This window comes from Nanorana parkeri, unplaced genomic scaffold (assembly GCF_000935625.1).
Source record: "Nanorana parkeri isolate BGI_ZX_2015 unplaced genomic scaffold, ASM93562v1 scaffold2086, whole genome shotgun sequence".
In the NCBI taxonomy this organism is placed as follows: domain Eukaryota; kingdom Metazoa; phylum Chordata; class Amphibia; order Anura; family Dicroglossidae; genus Nanorana; species Nanorana parkeri.
This window is the reverse complement of record NW_017308354.1, coordinates 178,665-203,036: the sequence shown is the minus strand read 5'-3', so window position 1 is coordinate 203,036 and position 24,372 is coordinate 178,665. Positions and strand designations below refer to the sequence as shown.

General features: G+C 45.2%; 1 protein-coding gene and 1 pseudogene across 1 annotated transcript in view; both read left to right on the top strand.

Annotated features, from left to right (window-relative positions):
• Window positions 1-3,115: 3,115 nt before the first annotated feature.
• On the top strand, window positions 3,116-7,622 carry LOC108800632 (annotated as a pseudogene).
• Window positions 7,623-13,052: 5,430 nt separating this feature from the next.
• LOC108800630 (zona pellucida sperm-binding protein 3-like) overlaps window positions 13,053-24,372 on the top strand; it is a 17,631-nt gene continuing 6,311 nt past the window's right edge. The window contains exons 1-8 of the mRNA XM_018572618.1: window positions 13,053-13,260; window positions 13,847-13,959; window positions 15,669-15,772; window positions 15,847-16,024; window positions 16,129-16,249; window positions 16,324-16,415; window positions 18,222-18,361; window positions 18,736-18,899. Of these exons, the coding sequence (XP_018428120.1) occupies window positions 13,102-13,260; window positions 13,847-13,959; window positions 15,669-15,772; window positions 15,847-16,024; window positions 16,129-16,249; window positions 16,324-16,415; window positions 18,222-18,361; window positions 18,736-18,899 (1,071 nt within the window). The 5' untranslated portion in view covers window positions 13,053-13,101. The remainder of the gene's footprint in view (window positions 13,261-13,846; window positions 13,960-15,668; window positions 15,773-15,846; window positions 16,025-16,128; window positions 16,250-16,323; window positions 16,416-18,221; window positions 18,362-18,735; window positions 18,900-24,372) is intronic.

Genomic DNA, 24,372 nt, shown 5'->3' with positions numbered 1-24,372 from the left:
TGATGACAGGAGGAAGGACCAGATTTGGAAGACCGAGGGCATTTGGCAAGAGGGAAGCCTTGGATGGTGAGTTAACCTACAGCTGCTCTATACAGTGTAATGTATGGCAGTAGGTGATCTCTAGATATAGACTCCAGGGATGCACAAGGGTAGCAATATGGGGTAAAGTTAAAAACCCAATGGCTGCTTTCTGCTCCCAATGGATACGCTTCCTCACTTTCCAGTCACATAATCTGACTAGGAGTGGAATGTCTGTGGCAATAAAAATTGTACCCCCCCCTTCCATTTCTGTTTAACTCTTGGTTAATGTGACTAGGTCTATAATGGGTTTTAACTTTCGTCAATTCAACTTTACTAATCTCTTAATAGCATGGAAGTGTACAGAAATATGTATGTGCCTCTTGACCCCCCCTCCCCCCCAATATTTTTCTCCTACAGAACCCCACATAGGTGGGCAAAGTGTGACCACTCTGGGACCTCTGCTTGTGACTGGGCCAAAACAAAGCGACGTTGCACTTCAAATGACAAAGGAAGAGTCTGCCCCTGTGGAGCTCTGGGTGTTGGTGGCCGTCGGATGTCTCGGTCTTCTTGCTGTCCATGTATGTGCAGTGTCCATTGGGAAGTCTCTGAAAAAGCCACACAATGTGCTGTCTGTGGAACAATAAAACAATTCTCATTTAATCTGGTCTCTTTTATTTATAGATGGCATAATGTACTTCCTGTTTTCCTGTAACATTGGGGTTTACTGAGGGATCTGTACATGAGTCTAGTGTGTTAATGTCAGAGGTTTCTCCAACATACTTATTAAAGGGAAATGTTACTCTCCTTACTGGGGACAGAAATACACAACTGCTTGCGCTTTATTTCAAAGCTGGTTGGAAAAAAAATTATCTTGAGGGCTACAGAACATCATTCTAGAGAGGGTGGGGGCTTGTAGTCCTAGCATAGTTGGGCAATTTTGCTTCCATAGATGAAGTAGTGAAATCCAACTGTGAGCAAATCTGCCCTTCAACATGGCAATTTGCATCAGGGCTCTTGGGGAAGGGTACTGAGGCAGGGTGCTGTAATGTTTTCAGGAAGCTATATACTGCACCGTGCCTCCCCCCCCCCACCATGATCTGCCTGCATTAGTGGCCCAGTGACATCACAGCATGTTGAAGCCAAAATGTAGTTCCAAAACATCGCTTCTGGTAACGTGCCAGCAGAAGATTTCAACGTGTTAGTGTTTAGTGCACATTGCTGACAAAATTACACTAAACCAGGAGGATTTTTATAGCGCCCTCTTAGTTCTCGGCTCTGCACACCTCCTGTGCCCATTATGAGGGACTCCCACTATTGTGCTCAGTTTCCAGCTTTGCACAGCTGCAGTGGCTATTATAAGGGGCTCCCACCATTCCTGTACTGAATTTTGGGGTCTGAGCACATGTTGTGCCTATTAGGAGGAGCTCCCACCATCCCTGCACTGAGTTCCCCCGGTCTGTACACCTGTTGGGACCATTATGTTTCCCACCATGCCTATGCTAAGTTTCTGACTTTAAACATCTGCTGTGCCCTCTATGAGGGGTTCCCACCATCCCTCATCTGGGTTCCTGGGTCTGTACAACTGCTGTGCCCATTATGGGGGGTTTTCCACTATACCTGAGCTGAGTTCCTGGGACTGTATACTGTCTGTGCCCATTTTGAGGGGTTCCCTCCATCCTTGAGGTGGGTTCCTAGGTCTGTACATCTGATGTGCCCATTATAAGAGGTTTCCACCATCCCAGAGCTAAGTTTATGGTACATAGCGCAAGCATCGGGGCATTTTGGCAAGTACAAGTACTTGTCAAAATGCAGTGTTTTTTCCGCCCTCACCCTGCAGTGCCCTCAGGCGTCCGCTTGCCGTTCCTTGCAGTAGCGCCGGGCCTGCTTACCATCCCTGTGCTGAGCTCCCGGGTCTGTATGCCTGTGCCCATTATGAGAGGTACCCACCATCCCTGAGCTGAGTTCCCGAGTCTGTACACCGGCGGTGCCCATTATAAGAGGTTCTCAACATCCCTTCTGGATTTTTATTTTTATATATATTACCCATAATGTGACCGGAGGAGCTGAGAACACACAAAGGTGGATGTGGTCACACAAAACTTCACCTTAGGATGGACTGACTTTAAGTAATAATAAATAAGACATTACAGCAAAGCAAGATCTAAGTGGCTCCCAGTGATATAGCTCATTCAGAGAGCACAGCATGTATTTACTGGATCAGTGTGCGTCCTGGGGTCCATGGAAATGAATGGTAACGCAAAGAGCTCATTCACATGTTGCATGTGTTGATACTATGGATGTGCAATGGTTTGGTGCAACTTCCCAGTTCGCCTGAGTCCTCCAACATTAGTTGGCACGCATTATTTGGCATGAAGGCGCCCATTGCATGGTCTGAATAAATTTTCAATGTACCAGAAGACACATGGCAATTTTCTTTGCAACATATGTGTTTCATGTTGAGTTCATTTATGGACATCATTGAGTGTGCGCCCCATAACTCATATAACACATTGTTGCAAAAGGCTCTGAAACAGGTGCAAAACAGTGTAAATGAGTCCTAAGACTAGAGCTGGTTCCTCCAAACTACGACCCGTGGGCCACATGTTGCATGCTACAAGATATTATGTGGTCCACAGTCACCCCCAGCTGGCTGGCAGTGTATGCGGGGGTGCTCTGCTGGGCATTCCTAGATACAAGGGAGGACTATGCATTGAATAGTTGTAAAATATACAATGTGGCCCTTGTACTGAAAAGTTTGGAGACCCCTGGACTAGAGCTACACAGGAGACGTTTGGGTGTTAATGTTTGTTGCATTAAGGCCCCCCATTGAAATGAATGGTTTTAGTAACAGGTGTGGATGTTGCTGCTTGCACTGGTTTATGGGCCAGGGTTTGGTTGTGCTGGAGATGATGTCTTAGCTAGACATAGTCGTCAGTCAGATTGGTGGAGGAACTACCAGCGGGCTGTACCTGCCCAGGCTCCTTCTAGATGGGGTTCCAGAGAGCTTTATCGGGGCAGTAATGAGCCTGTGCTTGGGTTTGGGGCTTCCAGAGCTGGAGCTCAGTGGGGTTCATCTGCTGGACGTCCAGGTGGGATGCTCCGACAGCAACCACAGACTAGACCTTCCTCTGTCAGTGTCCAGTGTGGCGAGGACACCATGGAGGTCAGTGTCCAGAGGGATTTGTATGGGAATGGAAAGCTAGTAAAACCTTCTGATCTGAGCCTGGGAGCCCAACAATGCAAGCCAAGCACCCAAAGTACTGACAACATGGTCATCTTCCAGATTAGCCTCCAGGACTGTGGCAACACTGCGCAGGTAACTTTCTTTAATAGTTGCACTCCAAATCCTTCCTTTCTCGTTTTGTATGTGTTCCAGTAACTTCAGTGATCCCTATAGCAACAACTAGAGCTTAACTTTATTTATTCTCTATATAGATTAGAGCAGCAAAGTATCTCTTCTGCATGTTTTTTCTTGGGTTTAGTAAACCTGAAATCTGGTCTTCATGGGCTACTGTATCTGATCACTTAGATGAGCCTAGACCTGACTCCATGTTTGCCCACTGCCTTGTTCCTGAATTTTGTCCTGGCTCTCTTGAATATATACTAGGGGGCTACAAATGGGGATAATGTTTCTACTTCCCTGACCATGACTTGTTTGTTTAATTGGTGATGGGTCTTCAAATTTGTTTTGTTTTTTCTGTGAAACTGTTAAAAGATATGGGATCTGGTATCTTCTAAATTATCAGGCTGTTTAGCTGAGTCACTGACCTGAAGCTTGTGATTTGTAATCGGTAATACTTGCTGAATCCTTATTGCTATGATATGACTAGTCTTTGGATATGTTAACAATGTCTGTCATGTGTAAAGCAGCCAAATCAATGTAACATTCTACTTTTCCGTGCAAATGTCTCAAGATTGGGTGGTCTACACTACCAGTACTTAGTGGCTATTCCCTACCAAGTTTAGGGGTGCATTACAAGTTAAATAACAAACAATATGAAAGCAAAATGCTGAAAGGAAGTATTTAAAATACTTACATTTTTCTAATGTATTTTTTTTTTGTGAAGAGAACCTGAAATAAGATATAAGGTCTACTATTCTAATTTCAGGTTGTCACACTGACCTGAAGCTTGTGAAAGGTGTATATACTTGCTAAATCCTTTTTGGAATGATATCTGATTAGTCTTTGGACATGGGTTAACAATGGCATGGGTTAACAATGGCTGTGTCACATGTCATTCAGGTGTAGAGCTGCCAAATCAATGTAACACTCTACTTTTCTGTGCACAGATGTCTCAAGATTGGGTGGTCTACACTACCAGCCTGACCTACAGCACAACCTCTTCCATTCCAATCATCAGAACCAACCCAGCTGTGGTCCCCATAATGTGCTACTACTATCGGTGAGTCTACACTAGGATGGGGCAGAGCTAACAGCATTGCATCCTTACTAGTCAATAGCTTGAACTGAAAACATTTGGAGAGAGTAGGGGACAGTTAAAACCCCAGTTAGGTTTTCTGCCATCTCTCCCATTTCAAAAACCTCCTTTCTCATCCTGCTCTGAACACAAGTGAGTACTTTCCAATGAGGTATATCCCCCATTGATGTCACTGGAACAAGTGCCCATTAGGGAAATACATCCAAGCTTTTTCTGGTGATCACTCGGGTTCATGGCTTTCCCTCACTCAGTCCTAGTGAGTTGCTACTAATCCTATCAAGAACACTGACAAATATGAACTTAGCAGAGGTTCTAACATTCTTTACTTTCTTAAACCTGTGGCCCATTAAGTCTGTGGTAAAATCATTCTGAATGGGGGGCCACCTAACTCTTGAAGGCAGTGCACCACTATCCAGATGTGCTTGGCCCATGTCCTATTCCTATATATTTTTTGGCAACCTGTTCCAAGAACTAAAGCCTAAATGGGCCATAAAGTTTTTGGCTTGGGTATGCTTTAACTATTGACTCCATCTATCGACTTGTAGCCTGTACCTACAACCTAGCTTTTCTGCTGCAGTGTTAAACCATATCTGTTGCTGGCTAAAACTAGGATTAGCATTGACAGTGGTGGGTTCCTATGAGTGTCCATATCTTTAGACTGCCTCATGGACAAGAGTGGGACCTATTATCTTTAACATCTGGAATATCTCAACTATCTTTTGGTAGTGCAGGGATTATCATGCTGGCAATACTAGTCTTAAAACCAGCCTGGAGAAAATATTGTAGGTTCCTCGCTTTCTCAAATTTTAGAGGTTCAGGCTTCAGGTATTTTCTGAGTCCTTGTCAGGCAACAAGAATGCAGCCAATGTAGACTGGCATCATTCATGCTAGGTTCATGTCAACTAACTGTTGCAAGCCTGATCAAAACTATATTTTTCAGCAAAGTAAACAATGGGGGCTACCATACTGATTAACAATTTTCCCTTGAAGATGGTACTTTTTAAACTGCAATATAGATCTGTGAAGTTCCATGATTATAGCTCATGACTCATTACTGACACTTCTGTTCTCTGTATAGGCATGGTAATGTGAGCAGCAAGGCCATTAAGCCAACATGGCTTCCATTCAGCACCACTGTGTCCTCAGAAGAGAGGCTGTCTTTTTCTTTGCACTTGATGGCTGGTGAGTTGCATGAGGAAGATAGAAGAGGGGTAATGGGAGGCAGCTGGGATTTATTAATTTATTTTGTTATACTTGCAGAGGACTGGAGTGGCCCTAGAAGTTCTTCAGTCTTTCAGTTGGGAGATATTCTCTACATAGAGGCCTCTGTCGACACATGCAGCCTTCATGACTCCAAGGGCCAAACCAGACAATCTACGGTTCACAGTGGATGTCTTCCGATTCCTAGGAAATGATGCGTCTCTGGTGAGGTTTTGACTTGGTTGCAACAGATGGGATGCCTTGTAAGAACTGATGACCTATTAAAATCTTTCCCTTCAGATCTACATAACCTGTTACCTGAGAGCTGCTGCGGCCACCCAGGTCCCAGATTCCATGAACAAAGCCTGTTCCTATAGCAAAGCCACAAATGGGTGAGACTGTATTAAAATGGTGGTATTGTGCCCATTGGTTATTGTATTTACTGTGCCATAGCCACTGCATCTAGACCTGTAATATGTAGTGGAGGAACTTTCTGCACAAGAGCTGTGCCTGGAACAATGACTTTGTGATCCAATAACATGGAGCTTTCCAAAAGCTAATGATGTAAGTAGCTGGAAATATTGATGCCTGTAATGGTGCACAGGTTGCCTCTGCTGACTCCCAGGGTCTTTCATATACCATGTGCACTGGTTGCATGGCTTTCTAGGAAGAAACATCTTACCCAAGCAGTCACACCTGAGATCCTCAGGTACCGGCCAAGTCATATGGGAATAGTGCCTTGCTTCTACTCGGTCTCAAAAGGGCACCTTAGTGTTGGCTGCAAATTCCCACCTAGGTGATCAGGACTACGCCCCCCCCCACCACCACCACCCACTAAATAAAGCTGTGCTGGCACCTGGTATCCTGTCACTCAAGCACCTAATCTTGCCAAAAATTAGATGGTGGCACTAACAATTAGGTCACATGAGCACTGCTTAGAGCATCAGTTTTTAGTTGAGTAGAACTTTATGTGCAGTAAGAGTAATGTCAATAGGGCTTGAAAGCACCATTCAGTTCCAGACTGGAGTGCTTGAATGCATGTCTTAATAGAAGGGATGTTGCCTCAGATGTCTCTTAGACACTTGTCACTGTACATCTAGTGCACTAGATGTGCTGGGAATGAGCGCAGTTTTTATTCATAACCAAGTCAATCCATTTTACAGCTGTGGCTTCATCAAAAAAAATGTTTCTTAAAATACAGGCTGTGATACTGACAATTGCTTGTCTTCTCTAGCTGGTCTGCAGTTGAGGGCCCCAGCGATATCTGCCAGTGTTGTCAGACAACAGGCACCTGCAGCAACCCTAATCTGATGACAGGAGGAAGGACCAGATTTGGAAGACCGAGGGCATTTGGCAAGAGGGAAGCCTTGGATGGTGAGAACCTACAGAAAGTATATACAGTAATGTATGGCAGTAGGTGATCTCTAGATATAGACTTCAGAGATGCACAAGGGTAGCAATATGGGGTAAAGCTAAAAACCCAATGGCTGCTTTCTGCTCCCAATGGATACGCTTCCTCACTTGTCACATAATCTGACTAGGAGTGGAATGTCTGTGGCAATAAAAATCTGGGGGGGGTACCCCCCCTTCCTATTCTGTTCAACTCTTGGTTCATGTGACTAGGTCTATAATGTGTTTTAACTTTCGTCAATTCAACTTTACTAATCTCCTAATAGCATGGAAGTGTACAGAAATATGTATGTGCCTCTTGACCCCCAATATTTTTCTCCTACAGAACCCCACATAGGTGGACAAAGTGTGACTATTCTAGGACCTCTGCTTGTGGCTGGGCCAAAACAAAGCTATGTTGCACTTCAAATGACAAAGGAAGAGTCTGCCCCTGTGGAGCTCTGGGTGTTGGTGGCTGTCGGATGTCTCAGTGGTCTTGCTCTCCTTGTGTGTACAGTGTCCATTGGGAAGTCTCTGAAAAAGCCACACAATGTGCTGTCTGTGGAAAAATAAAACAATTCTCATTTAATCTGGTCTCTTTTATTTATAGATGTCATAATGTACTTTCCTGTAAAATTGGGGGTTTACTGAGGGATCTGTACATGGGTCTTGTGTATTAATGGCAGAGGTTTCTCCAACATTCTTAAAGGGAAATGTTACTCTCCCTAATGGGGACAGAAATTGAGGCCATTTGTATATAATAACAAATGGGGAAAGGAGAAGCGCCTCAAATAACAATAAAGTGGACAAAAAACTCCTGGGTTCCAGCGTCAATCTATAATAAGCAAAGTTCCCCGAAAATACGGAATCCCAAAATAGGAGCTGTCTATAATAATCAAACAGGTAATGATAATGTAACAAATTTTAATGAGAATTAATAATAAAGTAGAAAAACATATAAATACACCTACTGACAAAGAACATCTAAAATCAATTAAAATGACAAACAAGTCCTCCCTGATATCGCCCTGTGTTGATTGATGTAGATGAGAATCTAGTGACCGTTAGTGATGGTCACAAAGAGTCACTGATATTGGACACAAGCGCTGTGTTAGGCAAGCAAATACTCAGTATCAAAGAAAAGAAAAAGAAGGAATTACTCACTTCTGATGTGGTTTAGGTGGTGAGACAATTCCTAACAAAAAAGACTTCAAGCATGCATGAGGTAATGGTCACAATGGCTGTCCCAGACTGCTGGTCCCTGGTTTCAGCAACTTTATTTTCCTGTATGTTGGTATAATTGCTGCGAGGCCTGCTGTGGATCCTCCATGTCGGCTCCTGCCTATGAAGTGGTATTCAGACCTGTGTTTGATAACAAAGCTGGAAAGTTGTATTCCATATGTGCGGCCATTAGTATATCTTGTAGAAACACATGTAATATGAAATGTATTAAATTATAAACTGATAATCCAGGTTTGGATTTTAAGTGGTAGCCCCCTTTGTGGTCTTTGTCCTTATTAGGTTGACTCTGCCCTTAATAATTACTGTGATGAAAGCAGTGGGAATCTTTACACCGGTGATGGATCACAACTTAAGTTGTTGTGGGAGGGCTGGAGGCTTACTGTCCTTGTGACCTTATGATCATGTGACTTGTCCTAGTGTTACAGGGTAAAGGAAGATATAACACAAAACTAGTCTTCTGGATGGGGACTGAATTAAAAATTGGCTCAATACTTGTGTAATGGTCTAAGCATGTTGAGCGTATAACCTTAACCAACTTTTGGACCACTGTAGCGCTCCACCTTCCCGCTAAGTGCTATCCCAGCACAGGAGAACATTGCTGTACTTTCACTGTAACATTGGGGTTTTCTGAGGGATCCGTATAGGTCTTGTGTATTGTCAGAGGTTTCTCCAGCATGCCTATTGAAAATAAATATTTAATGGGACAGAACTTGAGGCTATTGGGAAATCTTGTAGAATCCCAAGTCTACTATAACATGATAAACCCATCCCTGGATTACTAGTTTAAGTGGTAGACCTCCTCCCCCCTATTCTTTGTGGTCTTTGTCCGCATTAGGTTGACTCTGCCCTCATTTCTTCTGGGATTAAAGCAATTGAAGTCTTTATACTGGTGATGAACCACAACTTAGTTTTTTTTAAAACCTTCTATACAAGACTAGAGTTCTGGATGGGGACTGAATTACAAATTAGCTCGATACTTGTGTAGTGGTCTAAGCTCATGTTGAGCGTATAACCTTGAAACCAACTTTTGGTCCGAAAAAAACAACTTTCAATGGTACAGATCTATTCAATAAGTGCAAAAAACATAACTGCTTGAGCTTTATTTCAAAGCTGGTTGGAAAAAAATGTATCTTGAGGGCTACAGAACACATTTTAGAGAGGGTGGGGGCTTGTAGTCCTAGCATAGTTGGGCAATTTTGCTTCCATAGATGAAGTAGTGTTACCCTAGCACAGGAAACTATAAATGCATCAACCTGTGCAGTCTTGTCATAACATGCCCCTGAATGTCAGCACTTTCTTCCAGTGAAATCCAACTGTGGGCAAATCTGCCCTTCAACATGGCAATTTGCATCAGGGCTTTTAGCGAAGGGTACTGAGGCAGGGTGCTGAAATGTTTTCAGGAAGCTATATACTGCACCCTGCCCACCCCCCATCATGATCTGCCTGCATTAGAGGCCCAGTGACATCACTAGGCCTAACATAATGTATGTAATGGAAAGGTGTAAAATGTCAGTAGCATGTTGAAGCCAAAATGTAGTTCCAAAACATCACTTCTGGTAACTTGGCAGAAGATTTCAACGTGTTAGTGTTTAGTGCACATTGCTGACAACATTACACTAAACCAGGAGGATTTCTATAGTGCCCTCTGAGTTCTGGGCTCTGCACACCTCCTGTGCCCATTATGAAGAGCTCCCACCATCCCTGTATTGAATTCTTGGGTCTGTACTCCCACTCTGCCCATTATGAGGGACTCCCACCATTGCTGTGCTCAGTTTCCAGCGTTGCACACCTGCAGTGGCTATTATAAGGGGCTCCCAGCATTCCTGTACTGAATTTTGGGGTCTGAGCACATGTTGTGCCTATTAGGAGGAGCTCCCACCATCCCTGCACTGAGTTCCCAGGTCCAGGCCCGTCTTTAATATTGATCAGACCCTGGGCAAACATTTTCCGGGGGTCCCCCCGGTCCCCCCACCAAGAAAAAAAAATTTAAAAAATGACAACATGATTGTATATCTCCCTGGAAATCTCACTCCATTTCTGTTCTGTCCTTCATATATATGTCAATAACATGATTGATAGAATTACAATGCATGATAGTAGAAAGCCATGATTAGACATAATTAACATGATTAGATAATCAGACTTAACAGAGACATGATTGTTGGTAATTTGACATGATACAGCGTTATTGAAGGTTTAACAGAGGAGGAGCCTAGTTTTCTCTCAACGTTTCGCGCTTAGGGGCGCTTCTTCAGGAGAGGGAGGTTGTCATTCAAATGTGCAGCCCGGGCCGACTGTGCAACATGCTGGGGGCTCCACAGTGAGAGGAGGACGGACACCCCTCGGTTCTGGTCGGGGAAATAAGCAGTTCCAGGACTTTTGGCTACCCTCGATGCCTCTCAGGTTATGCTGCTCTGTGTGGGATTCGTGGTCCGGGCCTCTCTCCCCTCATCTGCTTCGGTGACTGTGACCAGGTGCTGTGCCTGGACGGCCCTGCAGAGATGCACACACACACTGACCCATTTGAATGACAACCTCCCTCTCCTGAAGAATATATACCACATCCATTACAGCGCCCCTAAGCGCAAAACGTTGAGAGAAAACTAGGCTCCTCCTCTGTTAAACCTACAAAAACACTGTATCATGTCAAATTACAAACAATCATGTCTCTGTTAAGTCTGATTATCTAATCATGTTAATTATGTCTAATCATGGCTTTCTACTATCATGCATTGTAATTCTATCAATCATGTTATTCACATATCTATGAAGGACAGAACAGAAATGGAGTGAGCTTTTCAGGGAGATATACAAATTGTATATCTCCTTTATATTTCTCCTTTTTTATTTTCTCACCTACCTGCCTCAGTCAGTCCTCGCCTCGTGCCAGTCTGCCTCTTTCCGAATGTCCTGGACGTGAGTGAGGCACCCGTCTGCACAGCCTCACGTCCTCGAGGGAAGCCCGTGACATGTCACGCTATGCGGGTGGGGGCCGGGGGAGGAGCTACCTTTAGGATGCGATCGTGCAGATCGCATAGGACAATACGTTATGGCATTGCCGTATGCGGCCGCTGCCATAACGTATTATACTATGCGATCCGATCGGCAATTTTCTGCGGGCAGCGGGCTCAAGGGGCAGATGCTTCGGGCCCCACAACCTTTATTGGGCCCGGGGCAAGTGCCCTCTTTGCCCTGCGTTAAAGCTGGCCTTGCCCAGGTCTGTACACCTGTTGGAGCCATTATGTTTCCCACCATGCCTGTGCTAAGTTTCTGACTTTAAACATCTGCTGTGCCCTCTATGAGAGGTTCCCACCATCCCTGAGCTAAGCTCCCGAGTCTGTACACCAGCTGTGCTCATTATAAGAGGTTCTCGACATCCCTTCTGGATTTTTTTTTTTAATATATATTACCCAGAATGTGACAGGAAGAGCTGAGAACACACAAAGGTGCATGTGGACGCCCAAAACTTCAGCTTAGGATGGACTGACTTTAAGTAATAATAAATAAGACATTACAGCAAAGCAAGATCTAAGTGGCTCCCAGTGATAGAGCTCATTCAGAGAGCACAGCATGTATGTTACAGGGTCAGTGTGCGTCCTGGGGTCCATGGAAATGAATGGTAATGCAAAGGGCTCATTCCCATGTTGCATGTGTTGATACTAAGGATGTGCGATGGTTTGGTGCAACTTCCCAGTTCGCCTGAGTCCTCCAACATTAGCCAGCACGCATTATTTGGCATGATGACGTCCATTGCATGGTCTGAATACATTTTTAATGGGCCCTAAACATGCGTCAATGGACCAGAAGACACATGGCAATTTTCTTTGCAACATAGGTGTTTCAAGTTGAGTTCATTTATGGACATCATTGGGTTTGCGCCCCATAACGCATACAACACATTGTTGCAAAAGGCTCTGAAACAGGCGCAAAACAGTGTAAATGAGTCCTAAGACTAGAGCTGGTTTCTCCAAACTATGACCCGTGGGCCACATGTGGCATGCTACAAGATATTATGTGGTCCACAGTGACCCCCAGCTGGCTGGCAGTGTATGTGGGGGTGCTCTGCTGGACATTCCTAGATACAAGGGAGGGCTATGCATTGAATAGTTGTAAAATATACAATGTGGCCCTTGTACTGAAACGTTTGGAGACCCCTGGACTAGAGCTACACAGGAGACGTTTGGGTGTTAATGTTTGTTGCATTAAGGCCCCCCATTGAAATGAATGGTTTTAGTAACAGGATTGAGCTAATAAAATTCCCCTGTGTAGCTCCAGTGAGGTGAATGCCAGCAAGTGGTTAAATCTCTCAGCAGCAACAGATTAGAATCAACCATGTATCTTACCCCTAATGCTGAATGAGCCAGCCAACTGGGTGTGGTAATGATCTGCCCCAGCTGGGGTATTAGTGGCTGCTGGGAGGGGTATAAATGGTAACTCTCTCTAACTCACTCCTATTGCAGTTCCTCTTGCAGACAGGATGGGCTTAAGGATGAGGAGCTGCTGTAGTTGGATGTTGCTGCTTGCACTGGTTTATGGGCCAGGGTTTGGTTGTGCTGGAGATGATGTCTTAGCTAGACATAGTCGCCAGTCAGATTGGTGGAGGAACTACCAGCGGGCTGTACCTGCCCAGGTTCCTTCTAGATGGGGTTCCAGAGAGCTTTATAGGGACAGTAATGAGCCTGTGCTTGGGTTTGGGGCTTCCAGAGCTGGGGCTCAGTGGGGTTTATCTGCTGGACGTCCAGGTGGGATGCTCCGACAGCAACCACAGACTAGAACTTCCCCTGTCAGTGTCCAGTGTGGAGAGGACACCATGGAGGTCAGTGTCCAGAGGGATTTGTATGGGAATGGAAAGCTAGTAAAACCCTCCGATCTGAGCCTGGGAGCCCAACAATGCAAGCCAAGCACCCAAAGTACCGACAACATGGTAATCTTCCAGATTAGCCTCCAGGACTGTGGCAACACTGCGCAGGTAACTTTCTTTAATATTTGCACTCCAAATCCTTCCTTTCTCGTTGTTTTGTATGTGTTCCAGTAACTTCGGTGATCTCTATAGCAACAACTAGAGCTTAACTTTATTTATTCTCTATATAGATTAGCGCAGCAAAGTATCTTTTCTGCATATTTTTTCTTGGGTTTAGTAAACCTGAAATCTGGTCTTTATGGGCTACTGTATCTGATGTTCACTTAGATGAGCCCAGACCTGACTCTCCATGTTTGCCCACTGCCTTGTTCCTGAATTCTGCTCTGGTTCTCTGAATATATATCAGGGGGCTACAAATGGGGATAATGTTTTTACTTCCCTGACCATGATGTGTTTATTTAATTGGTGATGGGTCTTCAAATTTTTTTTTTTTGTGAACCTGTTAAAAGATATGGGATCTGGTATTTATCTTAATCAGGCTGTTTAGCTGAGTCACTGACCTGAAGCTTGTGAATCGTAATCGGTAATACTTGCTGAATCCTTATTGCTATGATATGACTAGTCTTTGGATATGTTAACAATGTCTCATGTGTAGAGCAGCCAAATCAATGTAACATGCTACTTTTCTGTGCAGATGTCTCAAGATTGGGTGGTCTACACCACCAGCCTGACCTACAGCCCAACCTCCTCCATTCCAATCGTCCGAACCAACCCAGCTGTGGTCCCCATAATGTGCTACTACTATCGGTGAGTCTACACTAGGATGGGGCAGAGCTAACAGCATTGCATCCTTACTAGTCAATAGCTTGAACTGAAAACATTTGGAGAGAGTAGGGGACAGTTAAAACCCCAGTTAGGTTTTCTGCCGTCTCTCCCATTCAAAAACTTCCTTTCTCATCCTGCTTTGAAGTGAGTATTTTCCAATAATGTATATCCCCCATGATGTCACTGGAACAAGTGCCCATTAGGGAAAGGCATCCAAGCTTTTTCTGGTGATCACTTGGGTTAATGGCTTTCCCTCACTCAGTCCTAGTGAGTTGCTACTAATCCGATCAAGAACACTGACCAATATGGACCTAGCAGAGGTTCTAACATTCTCTAATTTCTTAAACCTGTGGCCAGGGGTGTATCTACCGCAAGGCAAACTAGGCATTTGCCTAGTGCGGCACTTTCAGGGGGGTGGCAGAAAACACCACAAACCAATGAGTAGGACAGGGCTGGATTTGCCTTTGGGCATACTGGACACTTGCCAGGTGGGCCAAGGCTTGGCGGAACAGGATCAGGCAGCAGCTGCTGCTTAATGAGGCAAACTAGGCGGCCGCAAGGCACTAAGAGTTGCTGACTAATTAGAGAGCTGGCTGGTGGAGGGGAGGGCCCAGTCAGATGTGGTCCGGCTGGCTTTGTGCAGGAGATGGAGGAGAAGCAGCAGGTGGCTCAGGGCTGGCCATAACGTGATCTGATGGTGGGATGTCCCAGAAGCAGGCTGGGGAGTGCAATGTATCCTGTTGGTACTGATGGCACTTTGAGCTGCAGGTAAGAGGAGCAGCACATGTATGCAGGGAAAGGGACCCTGCACAGCTCTCCCGAAACCCGGTGTGTGCTGTATCCAGTGACAGGTTGTGCAAAATGTCCTAAACAGGAAGGGGTGGGGCAAATTTAGATTGAGGGGGGTGCCCGAGTTTAGTCTTGCCTGGGGCAGCACAAAACCAAAATACACCACTGCCTGTGGCCCATTTAAGTCTGTGGTAAAATCATTCTGAATGGTGGGCAATCTAACTCTTGCAGGCAGTGCACCACTATCCAGATGTGCTTGGCCCATGTCCTATTCCTATATATTCTTTTTTTGGCAACCTGTTCGAAGAACTAAAGCCTAAATGGGCTGTAAAGTTTTTGGCTTGGGTATGCTTTAACTATTGACTCCATCTATCGACTTGTAGCCTGTACCTACAACCTAGCTTTTCTGCTGCAGTGTTAAACCATATCTGTTGCTGGCTAAAACTAGGATTAGCATTGACAATGATGGGTTCCCTATGAGTCTCCATGTCTTTAGACTGCCTCATGGACAAGAGTGGGACCTACCATCTTTAACATCTGGAATATCTCAACTACCTTTTTGGTAGTACAGGGATTATCATGCTACCAATACTAGTCTTAAAACCAGCCTGGGGAAAATTTTGTATGTTCCTTGCTTTCTCAAAATTTTAGAGGTTCAGGCATTTTGAGTCTTTGTCAGGCAACAAGAATGGAGCCAATGTAGACTGGCATCATTCATGATAGCTTCATGTCAACTAACTGTTGCAAGCCTGATCAGAACTATATTTAAGTAAACAATGGGGGCTATCATACTGATAATTTTCCCTTGAAGATGGTACTTTCCTTTAAAATGCAATATAGATCTGTGAAATTCCATGATTATAGCTCATGACTCATTACTGACACTTCTGTTCTCTGTATAGGCATGGTAATGTGAGCAGCAAGGCCATTAAGCCAACATGGCTTCCATTCAGCACCACAGTGTCCTCAGAAGAGAGGCTGTCCTTTTCTTTGCACTTGATGGCTGGTGAGTTGACTGAGGAAGATGGAAGGGGGGGATGGATTGCAGTTGGGACTTGCTAATTTTTGTTATGCCTGCAGAGGACTGGAGTGGCCCTAGAAGTTCTTCAGTCTTTCAGTTGGGAGATATTCTCTACATAGAGGCCTCTGTAGACACTCAGAACCATATTGGCCTGATCCTGTTTATTGACCGATGTGTGGCCACCATATCTCCTGATGCCGACTCTTCTCCTAATTATGACATCATTACAGACCATGGGTATGTTGTAATATCTGGGGAAAGTCATTGCTCTAATGAACCCTGTTGGGAAGGGGAGGGGCTTGCGCCAATGACTCCACTGTCTAACTGACCATCTTCTACAGGTGTCTGGTAGATGGAATGCAAGAAGACTCCTCTGCAGCCTTCATGACTCCAAGGGTCAAACCAGACAACCTACGGTTCACAGTGGATGTCTTCCACTTCCTAGGAAATGATGCATCTCTGGTGAGGATTTGAGCTGTTGCAACAGATGGGATGCCTTGTAAGAACTGATAACCTATTAAAATCTTTCCCTTTAGATCTACATAACCTGTTACCTGAGAGCTGCTGCAGCCACCCAGGTCCCGGATTCCATGAACAAGGCCTGTTCCTATAGCAAAGCCACAAATGGGTGAGAATGTATTAAAATGGTAGTCTGTCCATTGGTTACTGAATTTACTGGGCCATAGCCGCTGCTTCCAAAAGCTAATGGTGTAAGCAGCTGGAAATATTGATGGCTGTAATGGTGCACAGGCAGTCACTGCTGTCTACCAGGGTCTTTCCTATACCATGAACACTGGTTACAGGTGATACAAGTAAACAGACAGCGCTCTCGGAAGTGGGCTTAGTGTGAACAGTATGCTGCCCTGAAAAACAGTAGGAGGACCTGTGCTTGCTTAAAAATGGAAAGTTCACAACAGGGCGCAAAACTTGTGGGGTGGGTGATTTAAAACATGAGTGCTGGTAAATTGTACTAAAATCAGAATGAAAAATGTGTAAATAAAAAGCACTCGCTTACATTTGAATTGGAGAGGGCCATGGGGAAAGGTAGCATCACGGAGGATCGGGTGGTCCAGGATCAGGGGCTGGAGAAATCTTGAAAGGTGCCGGCTGGAGCTTGAGAAAGAGGTTTCCTCGAAACGCATTGCTCCCCGGTGTTTTCAGAGTCCCTTCTCTACCCGACTCGTATAGCAAGCTGCCCTCCACAGCCTTTTTAACAGTTCTCCCGCACACACGGCCAGACGCTACATGCGCCGCCACCACCTGACTTCCAGAGACAGGACCGCTCTCTGTTTTAAACACTGTCCTGTCAGCTGCAGGGACAGGTGTTTGCACAGCTGAAGCACAAGTGACCCATACCTAACATTACATTGTCCCGACTCCTATCATACAGAAGTCACACGGACACTCTCTGTACTGCCTCACCTCCCCCCGCCTCTCAGTTCTTTACTCTCCAACAACCGGCACCTTCCGAGATTTCTCCAGCCCCTGATCATGGACCACTCGATCCTCCTGTGAGGCTACCTTTCCCACGGCCCTCCAATTCAAATGTAAGCGAGTGCTTTTTAACATTTTTTTTATTTACACATTTTCATTCTGATTTTAGTACAATTTACCAGCACTCATGTTTTAAATCACCCACCCCACAAGTTTTGTGCCTTGTTGTGAACTTTCCATTTTTACACTGGTTACAGGGCTTTCTAGGTAGAAACATCTTACCCAAGCAGTCACACCTGAGACCCTCAGGTACCGGCAAAGTCCATATGGGAATAGTGCCTTGCTTCTACTCGGTCCCAAAAGGGACACCTTGGTGTTGGCTGCAAATTCCCACCAGGGTGATCAGGACTACGCCCCCCCACCACCTTAAAATAAGCTGTGCTGGCACCTGGTATCCTGTCACTCAAGCACCTAATCTTGCCAAAAATTAGATGTGACCTAATTTTTAGTGCCACCATGAGCACTGCTTAGAGCATCACTTTTTAGTCGAGTAGAACTTTCTGTGCAGGAAGAGTAATGTCAATAGGGCTTGAAAGCACCGTTCACTTCCAGACTGGAGTGCTTGAATGCATGTCTTAATAGAAGGGATGAAGCCTCAGATGTGCTTCAATTGGGCACTTGTCACTGTACCTCTAGGCAGTGATGAAACTACCGCCGGTGCTCCCGCACCGGGACCTCAGCCTGGGGAGCACAGTGGCCGGCCACCGGATAGCACCGGATTGGTATCCAGCGGCCGGCTGTCTGAATAGAAAGGATGTAGCCTCAGATGTCTCTATTAGGCACTTGTCACTGTACCTCTAGTGCACTATATGTGCTGGGAATGAGCAGTTTTTATTCATAACAAAGTCAATCCATTTTACAGCTGTGTGGCTTTTATCAAAAAATTACATTTGTTCTTAAAATGTAGTCTGTGATACTGACAATTGCTTGTCTTCTCTAGCTGGTCTGCAGTTGAGGGCCCCAGCGATATCTGCCAGTGTTGTCAGACAACAGGCACCTGCAGCAACCCTAATCTGATGACAGGAGGAAGGACCAGATTTGGAAGACCGAGAGCATTTGGCAAGAGGGAAGCCTTGGATGGTGAGTAAACCTACATCTGGTATATACAGTGTAATGTATGGCAGTAGGTAATCTCTAGAAATAGACTTCAGAGATGCACAAGGGTAGCAATATGGGGTAAAGCTTATCCCAATGGCTGCTTTGTGCTCCCAATCGATACGCTTCCTCACTTGCCACATAATCTGACTAGGAGTGGAATGTCTGTGGCAATAGAAATCTGGGGGGGTACCCCCCCCCCAATTCTGTTCAACTCTTGGTTCATGTGACTATAGGTCTATAATGGGTTTTAACTTTCTACACACTTAGTCAATACAACTTTACTAATCTCTTAATAGCATGGAAGTGTACAGAAATCTGTATGTGCCTCTTGACCCCCAATGTTTTTTCTCCTACAGAACCCCACATGGAAGGTGGACAAAGTGTGACCACTCTGGGACCTCTGCTTGTGACTGGGCCAAAACAAAGTGATGTTGCACTTCAAATGACAAAGGAAGATTCTGCCCCTATGGAGCTCTGGGTGTTGGTGGTCGTCGGATGTCTCAGTGTTCTGGTTGTCCTTGTATGTGGCGTGTCCATTGGGAAGTCTCTGAAAAAGCCACACAATGTGTCTGTGGAACAATAAAACAATTCTCATGTAATCTGGTCTCTTTTTATTTATAGATGGCATAATATACTTTCCTGCTGTTTTCCTGTAACATTGGGGTTTACTGAGAGATCTGTACATGACTTGTGTGTATTGTCAGAGGTTTCTGTAACATATTGAAGGGGAATGTCTAATGGGCAGAACTTGAGGCTATTGGTGTATCTTGTAGAACCCCTAGTGAAATATACAATTATTCAAATAATCAACTAGTAATCTAGGTTTGGGTTTTAAAGTGGTAGTGCCCTTCAAAATCAAGACAAATTGACACACATCAAGCTTTAAAATTGCCTATGACATTGCAAAAAAAACAATACCCAAAATTGCCCCAAGGTGATAATTTAAACTTTTAGCTGCAGCACAATTGTCAGCGCACTCAAACACTGATTTACATTTTTTAATGTGCGTATACAAGGGAGACTTAGCCATAACATTTAACTCCCCTCTGCTGTTCCGAAGACCTCCTGCTTTCCAGCTCCCTTAACTCCTCCCATGCTTGCCCCCATGACTTCAATAGTCTCTCCTATCCACAGACTCTTTACCCCAACCTGTCTTTCTCCCACTCTGCCTTTAGGCAATCCCTTAAGACTCATCTCTTCAGGGAAGCCTATCCCACCTCCACTCAACCATCATGTTCTCCATCAATTCATACCCACACAGCTACCTCATGTATCACTGGCCCATCCCTTTTGAATTGTAAGCACTCAGGGGCAGGGCCCTCCTTACCACCTTTTCTTGAATTGTGATTGTAATGTCGTCCTTATATTGTAAAGTGCTGTGCAACTGTTGGCGCTATATAAATACTATAATAGTAACACAGCTGCCACATGCTTGTATATGTAACAGCCATTGGTGTGTTCTCCTCCAAGCTCACTCCCATGATAGACTACAATCTCAATAGAAATGAGTAAACTAAACATGAGATTGTAGTCCATCCTGGGAGTGAGCTTGGAGCTGGTGACTACTTTACAACACACAGGGACCACGGGGAACAAAAGTGGGCTCCCTTGTTGGCACCTAGCCCCCTTTTTGAATATTGGGACTACCGTAGCCCTCCGCCAATCACTGGGGATCCTACCAGTCATTAAGGAGTCCTTAAAAATGAGGATTAATGGTCTAGTTATAACCTGGCTTAATTCCTTAAGTACCTTGGGGTGCAGGTTATCCGGACCCACTGCTTTGTTTGCATTGAGCATTTTAAGTCTTTGTTGTATCCTGGTTTCCGTCAACCACTGGGGTATATTTTGAGTTAAACTGGGAGTTTTATCATGTGTGTCAAACCCGTTTCCCTCCTGAGTGTATACTGAGGAGAACTTGTTCATAGTTAAGGTACTTGAATGTATTAAGATTTAACTCCTGAGTTTAGTGTCACTTTAAGCTGACTCGGCTTTCTGTGACTATAATACTTGATGATATAGCTTCCAGTCCATTTAAAGAAGAGATTACCATGCTTTAGCAGAGTACCAGTTAACCCTGGCTTCTCATGCATACTGAAGTTGCCTCCATCCTCAAGCTTCACTCACTGAGCCTTAGTCCCAGGCCTCAGTCTGAGCACAATCCACTGGTATCAGTACTCGCAGCCGGCCTAGGAAGCTCAGACGACACTGGTCTACAACTTTTGGGAAATTATCGACCTCCGAGATAAAATGTGTTGATTCGACTGTATTTTGATGAGATGAATGAGAAAACCAGTGATGAAGGTTCTGGTTGGTTGGCTGGCTAAAGTTTTCAAAATATTTCAAGAGAAAGATTTATACGCAGGCGAGTATATTTGCCTACAAGGGAGGGAGGTGTCTGATGATCATGATGCCTCGTAATTTCTCGACAAAGTACGGTAGAACAATGAAAATGGTACCACATGGACGTGTATAAATGTATCTTCACTTTGTGACTAAAGATTAGTACCTAACTGTCATTGTTTATTGCAAGGTACATTTGTCTTGGTCAGGTCTACCCATCATAGTTACATCTGGTGGCTTGTGAAAGTGTCATTGCTAGAGATGCACCGATATCTGTATTTCGGTATTGAGTACCGATATATTTTTTCCGGTACTCGCCGATACTGAATACAGTTAGCAGAAGTCAGCATGTAAAGACTCGCCACCTGGCTTCCCGATTAGCAGGGAAGCTGTCCCTGTGCTTGTCACTATGTGAGGAGGGAGCATGGAGCCGGCCTCCTGGCCAATCAGAAAGCAGGGAGTCGCGTCATTACACGGCGCCTGGCTTCCTGATTGGCCAGCCAGACGGCTCCGGCTGGGTCCTGGAGGAAGGCCGCGTTCTCACTGGAGAGGCCCCGGGGGTGACAGGCTGCACATACTAAGGTAAGAGGGGACTTTCTTGTTAATTGGGAAGACGGGTGGCGAGTCATTACACGCTGCCCGGCTTCCCGGCTAATCAGCAAGCCAGGTGGCGAGTCATTACATGCCACCTGGCTTCCTGAAAGGGACTTCCGTTACTCGTTAATTGGTATCGGCGAGTACCGAAAAAAATTATCGGTACTCGTACTCGGTACCAAAATACCGGTATCGGTGCATCCCTACTCGAAACTGTGTAAACAAGACCGATAACTTCTGCTACATTTGTATCTCAAAAGTGCAGAATGACGGCAGTGGTAACACCTATATGTTGGATGCAACAGAGGGGATAAGACAAGAGTTGTGCCCCTCATTATTGTTGCAGTACATGTGCAACTTATCTGCGTCATTGGCTAAACAAGAAGAAAAAGTCAGTGCATTTCAGTCCCAATGGTGTGGAGTCAGAGGCGTAACTAGAACCTTCAGGGCCCCGGTGCTAGAAACTATGAAGGACCCCCCGGCACTGTGTGGGTAACAGGAAGGCTGCCGAGGTCCCCAGCAAGCGCGGGACCTCAGGCAGCTGCTTCAGTTAAAACATTTAGTGCCGGTGTTCTGTCGAGAACGCTGACCCAGTATCTGCGCTTGCGCACAGACAGGATTATCGAGGAAACCGGCATTTATTTACAAAGTATTTTGTTTAAATCGTTAATTGTGACCGTTAATAATATGCCGTCCATGACAGTAAATGATGGATGGCAGTGAATGATGGACGGCAGTAAATGATGGGTGGCAGTAAATGATGGGTGGCAGTAAATGATGGATGGAAGTAAATGATGGATGGAATATTATTTTGTTTAAATCGTTAATTGTGACCGTAAATAATATGCCGTCCATGGCAGTAAATGATGGATGGCAGTGAATGACGGATGGCAGTGAATGACGGATGGCAGTGAATGATGGACGGCAGTATATGATGGATGGCAGTGAATGACAGATGGCAGTGAATGATGGATGGCAGTAAATGATGGGTGGCAGTAAATGATGGGTGGCAGTAAATGATGGATGGAATATTATTAACTCCAGCCAGACGGCTCCGGCTGGGTCCTGGAGGAAGGCCGCGTTCTCACTGGAGAGGCCCCGGGGGTGACAGGCTGCACATACTAAGGTAAGAGGGGACTTTCTTGTTAATTGGGAAGACGGGTGGCGAGTCATTACACGCTGCCCGGCTTCCCGGCTAATCAGCAAGCCAGGTGGCGAGTCATTACATGCCACCTGGCTTCCTGAAAGGGACTTCCGTTACTCGTTAATTGGTATCGGCGAGTACCGAAAAAAATTATCGGTACTCGTACTCGGTACCAAAATACCGGTATCGGTGCATCCCTACTCGAAACTGTGTAAACAAGACCGATAACTTCTGCTACATTTGTATCTCAAAAGTGCAGAATGACGGCAGTGGTAACACCTATATGTTGGATGCAACAGAGGGGATAAGACAAGAGTTGTGCCCCTCATTATTGTTGCAGTACATGTGCAACTTATCTGCGTCATTGGCTAAACAAGAAGAAAAAGTCAGTGCATTTCAGTCCCAATGGTGTGGAGTCAGAGGCGTAACTAGAACCTTCAGGGCCCCGGTGCTAGAAACTATGAAGGACCCCCCGGCACTGTGTGGGTAACAGGAAGGCTGCCGAGGTCCCCAGCAAGCGCGGGACCTCAGGCAGCTGCTTCAGTTAAAACATTTAGTGCCGGTGTTCTGTCGAGAACGCTGACCCAGTATCTGCGCTTGCGCACAGACAGGATTATCGAGGAAACCGGCATTTATTTACAAAGTATTTTGTTTAAATCGTTAATTGTGACCGTTAATAATATGCCGTCCATGACAGTAAATGATGGATGGCAGTGAATGATGGACGGCAGTAAATGATGGGTGGCAGTAAATGATGGGTGGCAGTAAATGATGGATGGAAGTAAATGATGGATGGAATATTATTTTGTTTAAATCGTTAATTGTGACCGTAAATAATATGCCGTCCATGGCAGTAAATGATGGATGGCAGTGAATGACGGATGGCAGTGAATGACGGATGGCAGTGAATGATGGACGGCAGTATATGATGGATGGCAGTGAATGACAGATGGCAGTGAATGATGGATGGCAGTAAATGATGGGTGGCAGTAAATGATGGGTGGCAGTAAATGATGGATGGAATATTATTAACAGTCACAATTAACGATTTAAACTAAATACTTTGTAAATAAATCCCTGTTTCCTCGATAATATAGGTCTGTGTGCAAGCGCAGATGCTGAGGTCGGCAAATTCAACTACGTCGGCGTCCTTGACAGAACACCAGTATCTGCGTTTAGTATCGGGGCATTTTCACGAGTATGAGTATTGGCACTGGTGCATCCCTACTTAAAAATATAATGCATTGCTGGGACTTGCAGTCCTGCATAGTTGGTGAGTACTCTGCATTGCTGTGTAATGATTATACAGCAATGCAGAATACCACCAGCTATGCGGGACTACAAAAGTCCCAGCAATACCTTATAATAAAGGTAGTGGCGTATGGGAAGTAGTATAGAAGTGTAGTTTGTTTGGGGGGGGGGGATATCAGTGGGAGGGGGTCGTACACAGACAGTGAAGAACAAAGAAGATGCAACGTTGAAGAAATGGTCATAACAGGACTCACATTCTAGATGGAGTAAAGGCAGAAAATCACGAAGATCAGAGCGTGTTTCTGTACCGGAAGAATGCCGCCGCTGTCACAGAGAGAGGGGAGCTAGAAGGGGCGCCACAGTGTCTTGTCGGAGAGAGCTAGAAGAAGCACCACTGGTTGTCCTGGTAACAGGACGCTATACCTCTCCAGCAGCATCTGTCTCCTCTGCACAGGACCAGTTCGTCCAACCCCCTAGCGCATGCGCCATGTGGGCATATGGCTCCAAAGGCTTCTCACTGGCCTGACATTACAGCAATTACAACAGGTCTCCCGAACATCAGCGCACACACGCCACCAAGTTGGTCTCTAAGCAACTGCCCATGGCCACGAATGCTGCGGGCAGCTTGAGGGATCTGCAGGCTCTCTTTCTCTCTGGGCCCCCC